Here is an 11,281-nt window from a genome sequence, read left to right as displayed (position 1 = left end):
ACTCAGAAATCTGCCTGCCTCTGCCTCCCAAGTGCTGGGACTAAAGGCATGTGCCACCACTGCCTGGCATTTACCAACTTTTCAAAAGACAGTTGACTCTGGGCACTGTCCTGTGCACGCACTCCCTGACTCCAGGGCCATGTCCTTGGCAAAGGTTGTTGCTCCTGTGTTTCTTAAGGCTCCTATGCATGGGGCTGGTAAGATGGCTCAGCGGGTAAGAGCACTGACCGTTCTTCCAAAGGTTCTGAGTTCAAATCCCAGCAACCACATGATGGCTCACAACCACCCGTAATGAGATCTGATGCCCTCTTCTGGTGTGTCTGAAGACAGCTACTGTATACTTACATATAATAATAAATAAATAAAAAAAAAAGGCTCCTATGCACACTATTGGGCCTCACAAGCAGAGAGTTAGAGTATAGCATTCCAGAAAGATCTGCTAAGATAATCACTGGTGTTGGTTAGGCAGCCTAGCTTAGCAAGAAGAGAGAAGACTCTCACAGAGAGGTCAGGGATGTTTTTTGTATTAACCCTGTCAGTGCCAGTTTTGGATTCAAAAGTTGTGTGTTCCCTGAGGGACGAAGGAAAGAGGCAGGCCGGGCAGTGCCCTGGTCTACAGGAAGCTCTGGGTTCAACTCAAATACCATGCCAACCTGGCCTGGCGGAGCACACTGGAATCCCAGCAGAGGCAGAGGCAGAGGCAGAGGCAGAGGCAGAGGCAGAGGCAGAGGCAGAGGCAGAAATATCAGTAGTTTAAAGTCATTCTGGGATACTTACTGAGTTCGAGACTAGCCTGGGATAGTTTTAATGTATTTATTTAGCTAGGTGGTGGTGGCAACAGTCCGTAGGCACAAGCAGGCTGATCTCTGAGTTCAAGGCTAGCCTGCTCTATAGTGAGTTCCAAGACAGCAATAGCTACAAAGAGAAACCCTGTGTCAAAAACACAAAAATAAATAAATAAATAAAAGTATTTACTTTTATTTTATGTGTGTTGGTGACTTGCTTGCATGCAAGTCTGTGTGAGGGTGTCAGATCCCTGTTCCACATGGTTGTGAGCCCTCAAGTAGATGCTAGGAATTGAATCCTGGTCCTCTGGAAGAGTAGTCAGTGCTCTTAACTGCTGAGCCATTTCTCCAGACCTAACAAGCTGTTCTTAAATGGGATGAGGAAAAGGGGTTTGGCAAGAAGGCTTAGTGGATAAAAATGCTTGCTGCTAAGCCTGCTGATCTGTTCAGGATCCCTGTAGTGAAAATCCTGGAATTTGGGTTTCTTAAAAAGAATATAGAGCTGGGCGGTGGTGGCGCACACCTTTAATCCCAGCACTTGGGAGGCAGAGGCAGGCAGATTTCTGAGTTCGAGGCTAGCCTGGTCTACAGAGTGAGTTCCAGGACAGCCAGGGCTATACAGAGAAACCCTGTCTGGAAAAAACAAAAAACAAACAAACAAAAAAACACAAAAAAACAAAAGAACATAGAAATATTATGATATATTTTCATTTTGACCCCAGGTGTGGGATATCAGGCTGTATAAGATTGTCCACAGCACTAGGCTGTATAAGATTGTCCACAGCACTAACCACAATTTGCTTCTTGCTCTGGCAGGGGTGTGATTTTGCCAGCAGCTGAGAGTTTGTGCAATTGTGTGACGTTTGGAATTCTGGGGATTTTTTTTTTTAGAGGGTATAGAAATGCTAGGGACCCAAGAGAGATGGGTTGTTGGTTGGTTGCTGGTTGATTTTTGGTTGTTGTTGGTTATAGTTGGTCTAGGTTTTTTAAGTAGTCAGGCACAAAGAAGCAACAAGAAGAAGAAATTAGATATCCCGACAGTGAAGGTCAAACTTGTCCCAAGGAGTTTGATGCCCCCTAATGAGCAGGAGGTCGTCTAAGGATAACATCACCCCCTTTCTCACCCTGGCTTTATTCAGGTCTCTTTTCTTTCCCCTCTATGCTTTTTCCTCTCCTATCCAGTGTTAGGGGTATAAAGTGTGGAAGAAAAATGGTGGAGAAGGATGGAAGAAAGAAGAACCCACAAAATAGCTAAACTCAGGCTACAGATTCAACTCCTGGAGGGGAGGACTGACTCCTGTAAGCTGTCTGCTGGCCTCTGCACGTGCTTCACGGCAGGTATGCCCCACCCCAGTAGTCAAACATAATAAAAATGGAGAGGAGAGGGAGAGAGACAGAGACTGAACTGGAAAACTATGTGCAGCGGTGCCTGCTGCACAGGAGACTGTAGGGACCAGGGATAGCAAGCTAGCTGGTTTGTATTTGGAACAGGTCGGCCACAAAGAAGGGAACACACACCCAAAGATGCCCTGGCCACCTCGTCTAGGGAAAAGACGCTCTATGAAGGAGTTCCTGTACAATAGCGGTATAATCAGGCCAATCACTGAGGATTTTTAGGCTAGCCTGGCCCACATAGAGAGCTCCAAGCTCTCCAGGAATACAGAGTGACACCTTGTCTCAAAACAGATGATAGATACATAGGTAGATAGATAGGTAGATAGATAGGTAGATAGATAGATAGATAGATAGATAGATTAAAGGGGTTAAAAAAGATGAGGCCAGCAAGATGGCTCAGAGGGTAAAGGTCTTCTCAACAAGCATGGTAAACCAAGTCTCATCCCTGGAACTCTCACACAGTAAGGCTAGAATCCGTGAGGCTGTGCTCTGCTCTCCACACATTTGCCATGGCGAGTGTACATGTACACACATTTCATAAACACACACAGTAACAACTGCAAATAAAGATTTAGAAAATTACTAAGTGAGATTATGGACGACAATGAAATGGCTCATTTAGTAAACTTCTTGCTACCTTACGGCTCCTTGAGACTACACATGCATGTGAGATCACACACACACATTCGTTGTATTTTCTGACACAGCACCCCTCACTGAGCCTGGAGCTCACTGGTCAGCAAGCAGCACCGGGTATCTTCCTGGTCCCTTCTACCCTGTGCTGACCTGGGGTGACAGATGTGTGTCACCACACATAGCTTTTATTTGTCTGTGTGTTTTTTGAGATAGAGTTTCTCTATGAATCCCTGGCCATCCTAGAACTCACTCTGTAGACTAGGCTAGCCTCAAACTCACAGAGATCTGCCTATCTCTGCTACCCGGTGCTGGCTTAAAGGTGTGCACTACCATCCTGTATTGCACCTGGCTTTTTATGTGTGTGCAAGGGCTCCAAACTCAGGTCCTCACCAAATGCTTTATCCATTGAATCATTCTCTCAGATGCCCCAACATCCTTCTTCTCTTTCTTTGTTTTTTTTCTTCCTCCTTCTTTCTTTCCTTCCCTTTTTCTTTCTTCTTTCCTTTCTTTCTTTTTTTGACAGGGTCTCACTGTCTCACTTTGTAGCCCTCGGTAGCTAGGCTGGCTTTGACCTCACAGACTCCTGGCTTTGACCTGACAGAGATCCTGACTACTTTTGCCTCCTGAGTTTGTGTTTACAGGTGAGCACTGTTGTGACAGCCATTCCCACTAGTCTCAAGCTGAAGACATGAACTTTGGGTCCTAGGAACGGCACTCTGGAAGCTTCCCTCATGAGGCTTACTCTTTAATGGCTGAACTATATTTTCAGGCCCCGATTTTTGATTATACATCTCAAAGGATGTATAAGAGAAAAGACACGAGAGACTCATTGGGTCCTACTGAAGATGCGTCTGCCACTGAAATGCTAATCCTACATGCAATAGGCTTTCCTACACCCAGGCCCACTTGACTGAGCTGGGTCTTTTTGCTTTGTTTTGCTTTGTTTTTTGTTTTTCGAGACAGGGTTTCTCTGTGTAGCCCTGGCTGTCCTGGAACTCACTCTGTAGACCAGGCTGGCCTCAAACTCAGAAATCCACCTGCCTCTGCCTCCCAAGTGCTAGGATTAAAGGCATGCACCACCACCGCCTAGCCTGAGCTGGGTCTTAAACTACTGTCCCCTGAGAATGAGGCCTCATGGAGTGGAAGCTAAGCACCAGAAGAACTTAGCTGCTTAGGCTACAGTGATCTCTAAGGGAGACTGGTAAACTAAACTGGCCACAAACAGGCCAGGGGGGTCTAGAGAGAGGGCTGGGGAGCCTGCCTGGGGAGAGCAGGCACGACAATCATGGCTGTGCCTGTGTGCTCTGGATGCTGATAGGAAACGCTGGACTAGGGAAGAGATAGGAGATTTGGGGATCCAGTTCAGTTGGTAGGTAAATTGGGCACGGTGGTTTGCGGTGTTAGTTCCTGTCAACTTGACACATGCTGAGAAGGTGGAACTGAGACAATCTGCCCGCGAGCAGGTCTGTGGGGGTATTTTTTTGATTGATGGAGGAGGACCCAGCACACTGAGCAGTGCCACTCCAGGGTAGGTGGTCTTGGGTTGTGTAAGAAGGCAGATAGAGGAAGCCATGGAGAGCAAGCCAGCAAACAGCACTCTTCCATGCCTTCTGCATCTGTTTTTGCCTCCATGTTCTTGCTGGAGTTTCTGCCCTGACTTCCAGTCACGAAGGGATGTGAAAGATGAAATAAACCCTTTCCTCCCCAAGTTGCTTTTGATTATGGTGCTTACTTATCACAGCAATAGGAAGCAAACCAGTACATCCCCATAATCCCAGCACTTGGAGGTAGAAGTTTAAGGTAAGCCTGGGCTATGTGAGATCCTGTCTCAAAACATGAAAAGAGCCGGTCAGTGGTGGCACACACATTTAATCCCAGCACTTGGGAGGCAGAGGCAGGCGGATTTCTGAGTTCGAGGCCAGCCCGGTTTACAGAATGAGTTCCAAGACAATCAGGGCTAGGCAGAGAAACCCTCTCTCGAAAAACAAAGAAAAACCAAACCAAAACAAAAACTTACAGTTAATTTTGAGCATGTACATGCACCACAGGTCATATGCAGAGGTCAGAGACGTGTCGTTCCAGACTCAGTTCTTTCTGACCATGTGGGTCCTGCTGATCAAACTCAGGCTGTCAGGCTGGGCAAGCAAGCTCCTTTACCCAGTGAACTATGTTGCTGGCCCAAAATTTTAAACATATTATTGCTCATGTGTCCACCCATATGCATGTGGTAAGGGAGACACGCCACACATGTGGAGATCAGAGGACATCTTTGTGCCCTCTTTCCTTCTCTCTCTCCCATTCTCTACCCCCTCCCTCGCCCTCCCCCATCTTTGTATGGGTTCCAGGATCCAACTCATATCATCAGGTTTGTGTCTCTCAGATGCCTTTACCTGCTGAGCTGTCTCCACAGCTGTGGAAGAGATCCAAACACAAAGTGATGCACAAGGACATTCGTAGAAAAAGAGGCATTGTGGGGGAGGACCCAAGCTTGGAGCTGGGCTTCCCAAGGGAAAGCCTCACTCAAGTGTCTTAACTGCAACCGTACACAGGGTTTGGAGGCTTCTGTTCAGTGTGGTGTGTTTTTGAAGAGACAGTCCTCCCCCCCTCGCTCTTAGTTAAGTGCTTCCTGGAGGGCCCTGGGGAGGATGGCAGCTGAGAGGTAAAACGGGAGACTGTAGGGTTACACAAGGTAAGAAAGCCAGCTTCTCACTGTGGACAAAGGTTCTGGGCTGATTTGTAAGACTTTCCGGAAGTTTGGGGTTTCCATATCGGAAGAGAAAGGTCAGGTCTTGGTGGTGGCCATTCAGCGTAGCTGATTGCTGTGTTAGTATTCTTGTTTGAAACGTCTCTCCATAGAAGGGTGTCGCCTCCGTTATCGCAGCGGCCACAGCAATCGCTGCTAACTTCACTGTGGCTTGACTCTCCGCTGTCGGCAGACTTTAGACTCTGGTGAAATAGGCTTCCCATGAACACTTCCCTACCGATCCTTCCTTCCTTCTTGTCTTTCTTCCTTCGTTCCTTCCTTCCTTTGACAGAGTCCTTTGTAGCCCAGCCTGGCTTCAAATTTACTATGTAACTGAGGCTGACCTTGAACGCCACGCCCCTCTGCATGCTAGACAAGTAGATTTACTTCATTAAATCAGCCCAAGCCGAAGGCCTTATATGGTTTTTGTGGTTGTTGACACCTGACTCCCACTCACTGTATAGATCAGGCTAGTCTTGAGCTCACAGGGATCTCCCTACCTCTGTGTCCTGAGTGCTGAGATTAAAGGCGTCAGTGGTCACACCTGTTCTTTTTCAGTTTTAGTTCCCAGATTTGCTTGTTTCTCTGTGTTTGTGCACGTGGAGCACCATGCCCTCAGAAGCTGTTAGCACCCCTGTAGCTGGAGTTACAGATGGTTGTAAGCGTCCACGTGGATGCTGGAGTTACAGATGGTTGTAAGCGTCCACGTGGATGCTGGAGTTACAGATGGTTGTATGCATCCATGTGGATGCTGGGACCAGACTCAGGTTGTCTACAAGAGCCGCCGGTGTTCTTTATGTTGTTGTTTGGTTTTTCAAGACAGGGTTTCTCCACGTGTCCTTGACTGTCCTGGAACTCATTCTATAGACCAGGCTAGCCTTGAACTCAGAGATCCACCTGCCTCTGCCTCCTGCGTGCTGGGACTAAAGGCGTGCGCTGCCACCACCACCAACACAGCCAGTGCTCTTAATCACAGAGACATCTCTCTAGCCACAGAAGCAGCTTTTACAGGGGAGGTTAGTATCAGAAGATCATGACTTAGGTCCTCATACTTGGAAGGCAAACACTTACTGAGCCATCCCCCCAGTCCATAGGAGGCCTGCAAGCCCAGTACTTAAGAGCTGGAGGCTGGGGGATCAGGACTTCATGGCCAGCCTGCTCTGTGTGAGTTCCTGTCTTTACACATCTACCCTACCCCTATGCTGCCACCACAACCACCACCATTATTACGCATGTGCACACATGCTCTCACACTTGTTATAGACTAGAGGGAGAGGGAGGTCAAGGCAGACAGGAGTGGTTGACTTTCTGTTCTCCCTTAAAAAGGTTTTTTAGATTTATTTATTTTACTCAAGCCTGGGTGTATACACCTGCCCCACATTCCTGCCTGGTGTTCAGGGAGATGAGAAATTGTCAGATCCCCTAGCACTGGACTTATGGACAGCTGCGAGCCACCATGTGGGTGCTGGGAACAGAACTTAGATCCTCAGCAAGAGCGGCAAGTGCTCTTAACTGCTGAGCTGTCCCTTCAGCTCCAAACTTTCCAGACTCTTGCTTCTGTCTTTCAAGTGTGTGGGTTCCAGGCCTGCCCTCACCACACTTGCATTGCCCTTTGCCCATCTATTCAGCCTGTTGATCCATCTGCTGACCACCAGGCAACCACTCACAGTTCTGTCAATCTTCCTCTCTCTGCTGTTTATATTTTCTGCCTGCCACCCAGGCCGGCCATGAACCCCTGGCCTCCCCACCTCCATCCTTAGTGGTGGAATTACAGGCATGTTCTGCCACCCACCCCCTTTCTCCTTTGCTATCTATCTACCTGTCAGTGTCAGTCTCTCTGTGTGTCTGTGTTTTTCCTGGCAAGATCTTGGGGTGGGCAGCAGGGTGAGAGACGGGGCCTGAGGCGAAGGCTCTAGTCACAGAGTGTGTAGGCAGGGTTGGGGCCGCCTCACTCAAGTGCTGGCACATGGAAGAAATCAGAGCAGGCTTACAGCTGGGAGTGGGCTGCAGCCAAGCTTTGTGTGTTAGGCAACCCATGCCATGACTGAGCCACACCTACAGCCCACAAATCCTGGGGTGTCTTAAAGCCACATTCAGCGTGCAGGCCTTCCCAGGGCTGCGAGTCTACTCTGAAAATGCTCAGAATGAGTAAACATAGAAGCTGTTTGGAAGGCAGGCCGAATGACGATTGCCCCAGGAGGCTTCCAACCAGATACAGCAGGAACTCCAAGGGAGGCTGGACAGAGGCCCAGGGGTGTGCTTAGGAACTAGTGGGTGGAGTTGGATGCCCTCAGAGTTCCCCAGTCCTAGCTGTGTACAGGCAGGATGTAAGAAAAGAACTGGAGGCCCCAGCAGAGGATCCATCGGCTGCAGGCAAAGAGGGAAGCAAAGAGGAACAGGGGCCCAGGCTGAGCGTCAGAGGAGGAGGCCGAGGCCAGGATCCCTAGGTTTGAGGGGCCAGCACTGCAAGAGGGAAGAGGGTTGGGGCCTGGAGCTCCAGGTCTGAGGGAGGAGCATTGTGACCTGGACTCCTGAGGATGAGAGAGGAGGCTGGGGTCTGAGAAAGGAGAGCAGGACCCTGGGCACCTGAGTCTGAGGGGAGGAAGCCTGGGCCTAGAATTTTGGGTCTGAGGGAGGATCTTGAAAATGGACTCCTGGGTCTGAGGGAGGAATTCTTGGAACTGGACTCCTGGCTTGGGTTTGAGGGCTCTTAAGGCTAAAACCTGAGGCCCTGGGAATGAGGGAGGAGGATAAGGCCTGGAGCCTCCAATCTGAGGGAGGAGAAAAGGAAATAACAGAAGTCTGAGACAAATTTTGGTCTGTCTAGTTCTGTAATTAATTAACTAAAGTGGATCAAATGAGAAGGTGAAAGTTCACACAGGAACACTCCTGTCGTCTTGCACTGGGTCTCCATCCCACCATCCAGCATCCTGGTCTAAGAAGAGTCCACAGGGACCTTGTGAAGAATCAACAAAGCAGGGTCCAGAGGAGTCACGTGTCCCTTCCACTCCGGATCGCCCTGTCAGAATGGGGATGTCCCAGCCCTGGGTCCTCAGCCTCTTGTTGATCCTCCTGCCTCAGACCTGGGGTGCAGGTAAGAAGAGTGGGTCAGGAAGGGGACAGGAAGAGGAGCCAGAGGGTGGAAGAGAGTCAATCAAAAGGCTTTTTTGCGATGTCCTAGCCTTCATGGAAATCTCACTGTGGGTAACTTCTCTGAGCATTTGAATCAAATACACTTGACAGTCTCGGGGTCGTCTCTGTGTCTGTCCCATCTGTCTGTCCCGCTTCCTTTCTGGGTGTCTGTCCCCTTCTCTCTGTAGGATCATGGCCCTTCCTTCAGATTGGGCCCAGTTTTCACTCTGCACCTCTGTGGGGTTGGGTGTAGTCCATGACTCGCTGACTCTCCTCTCTCCTCTGCAGAGACCCGTCCCCCACTGATGTATCATCTCACGGCTGTGTCAAACCCATCTACGGGGCTTCCCTCTTTCTGGGCCACAGGCTGGCTGGGTCCTCAGCAGTATCTGACCTACAACAGCCTGCGTCAGGAGGCTGACGCCTGTGGGGCCTGGATGTGGGAAAACCAGGTGTCTTGGTATTGGGAGAAGGAGACCACGGACCTGAAAAGCAAAGAGCAGCTCTTCTTGGAGGCCCTCAAGACCTTGGAGAGCCAAATAAATGGTCAGAAAGAGGGTGGGCTTCAGCAGCCTGGGCTTGAGGAAGGATGATGGGACTCTTGGATCAAGGAAGGAGGCTGGAGCCCTAGACCTGAAGGGGGAGGATTAGATCTGAACCCTAGGAGTAAGGGGGAAGGTTGGGGTCTGGACCTTGAGGTCCAAGGGAGGAAAAGAAAGGAAGGCTGGCCCTTGCTCCTGAGTCTGCTATCTGCGTGTTGGCATCTAGGGACCTTCACACTGCAGGGCTTGCTGGGCTGTGAACTGGCCCCTGACAATTCTTCATTGCCCACCGCTGTGTTTGCCCTCAATGGTGAGGAGTTCATGAAGTTTAACCCAAGCATCGGCAACTGGAGTGGGGAGTGGCCTGAGACAGATATCGTTGGTAATCTCTGGATGAAGCAGCCTGAGGCGGCCAGGAAGGAGAGCGAGTTCCTGCTAACTTCTTGTCCTCAGCGACTGCTAGGCCACCTGGAGAGGGGCCGTCGGAACCTGGAGTGGAAGGGTGAGCCCACCTCCTGTCCCTCCTGTAGATCTCCACAGCCATGCTCAAAGCCTTCCCAGAATCCTCCTCAGTGCAACCCTCTCACACATCCCAGTGGATCGTCTTTAAGACAAGGTCTCATGTAGCCCAGGCTAACCATGAGCTCATTGTGTGGTTGAGGATGGTCTTGAACTCCTGATCCTCCTGCGCCATTCCAAGTGCTGGCTTGACAGAAGTATGTTGCCACACCCAGCTAATTATTTTTGTTTGTGAGACGACAGGGTCTCAATAAGTAGTCCAGTCTGGCTTTGAACTCTCAAGAGAGACATCTCTTGAGTGCTGGGACTAAAGGAGTGTGCTGCTGAGCTGGACGGTGGTGGCACAGGCCTTTTATCCTAGCACTTGGGAGGCAGAGGCAGGCAGATTTCTGAGTTTGAGGCCAGCCTGGTCTACAGAGTGAGTTCCAGGACAGCCAGGGCTACACAGAGAAACCCTGTCTCAGAAAAAAAAAAAAAGTGTGTGCTGCTGTGTCCAGCTGTCTTGTCTTTTCTGCTTGTTTGTTGTTATAGTTAGACAGAGTCTCACAACGTAGACCACGTGACACATCAAACTTGGCGTCCTCTTGGTCTCAGTCTCCTAAGTGCTAGGATTTTCCATGTCTTTTTCTTCTTGTTAACTTTTAAGAGTTCTTTATATATTGTGGACCCAAATCTTCATCAAATAAGTGTTTCACACACACTTTCCTTGACATTTTTTTCCCATTCTTTTAAAGGTATTTTCAAATCTTGGTTGTTTTGGTTTTTTTTTAAGATTTATTTATTTTTGTATATAAGTGTTCTGTTTCCATGTATGCCTGCATACCAGAAGAGGGCATCAGATCCCATCATAGGTGCGTGTAAGGTGCCATTTGGATGCTGGGACTTGAACTCAGGATCTCTAAAAGAGCAGGCGGTATTCTCAACTGCTAAGCCATCTCTCCAGCCCCCAGTCCTCTTGTTAGTATATCTTGCTTGAAGGTCATTTCCAACCCAGCATGACCTAGGTCTTTCTGTGTATTTGGAGGAGTTTTACAGCTTTACATTCTATGTATAGATCTTCTTGCTTTCCTTTCCAACAAATTGGATGTGAAGAAGGTCTGTCATTTCTCCACCGGAGTTTCATCCCGTCTGGATTTGAGTTGTGTGTGTGCTTATGGGTGTGGAGGCCAGAGCACAGCCTTGTTGTTGTATTCACGACATCTTTTTCTGAAAAACAAACCTTAAGGCTGGATTCAGCTTGGTAGCTGAGAGTGCACAGGGATCTTGCAAAGGATGTGAACTCAGCCCCCAGTCAGGCGACTTCTGGCCACCCATAACTCCAGGGCCAAGGGACCTGAACATGAGTGTCAGAAGAGGAGTTACAGGTAGTTATAACATGCCCAATGTGGGTCCTCTGGAATACAGCAAGCTCTTAGTCCCTGAAGCACCTCTCTAGCCCCAACCCCCATGTGCTTTTTGTTTTTTGTTTTTTGTTTTGTTTTGTTTTGTTTTTTGAGACAGGGTTTTTCTGTGTAGCCCTGGCTGTCCTG

At 49.1% G+C, this 11,281-nt stretch overlaps 1 protein-coding gene across 3 annotated transcripts in view; it reads left to right on the top strand.

Moving 5' to 3' along the window:
- Positions 1-2,040: 2,040 nt before the first annotated feature.
- Fcgrt (Fc fragment of IgG receptor and transporter) overlaps positions 2,041-11,281 on the top strand; it is a 16,538-nt gene continuing 7,297 nt past the window's right edge. Inside the window, exons 1-4 of one of the 3 annotated variants that reach the window (XM_031386537.1) lie at positions 2,041-2,123; positions 8,387-8,653; positions 8,980-9,237; positions 9,460-9,735. In XM_031386537.1, the coding sequence (XP_031242397.1) occupies positions 8,587-8,653; positions 8,980-9,237; positions 9,460-9,735 (601 nt within the window). In that variant the 5' untranslated portion in view covers positions 2,041-2,123; positions 8,387-8,586. Of the gene's footprint in view, positions 2,124-7,800; positions 8,007-8,386; positions 8,654-8,979; positions 9,238-9,459; positions 9,736-11,281 lie in introns of those variants that run through there. The other 2 variants (XM_031386535.1, XM_031386536.1) reach the window with 2 other exon arrangements.

This window comes from Mastomys coucha, unplaced genomic scaffold, assembly GCF_008632895.1.
Source record: "Mastomys coucha isolate ucsf_1 unplaced genomic scaffold, UCSF_Mcou_1 pScaffold21, whole genome shotgun sequence".
In the NCBI taxonomy this organism is placed as follows: Eukaryota; Metazoa; Chordata; class Mammalia; order Rodentia; family Muridae; genus Mastomys; species Mastomys coucha.
The sequence above is the reverse complement of the archived record's forward strand: the minus strand, read 5'-3'. Positions and strand labels throughout refer to the sequence as shown.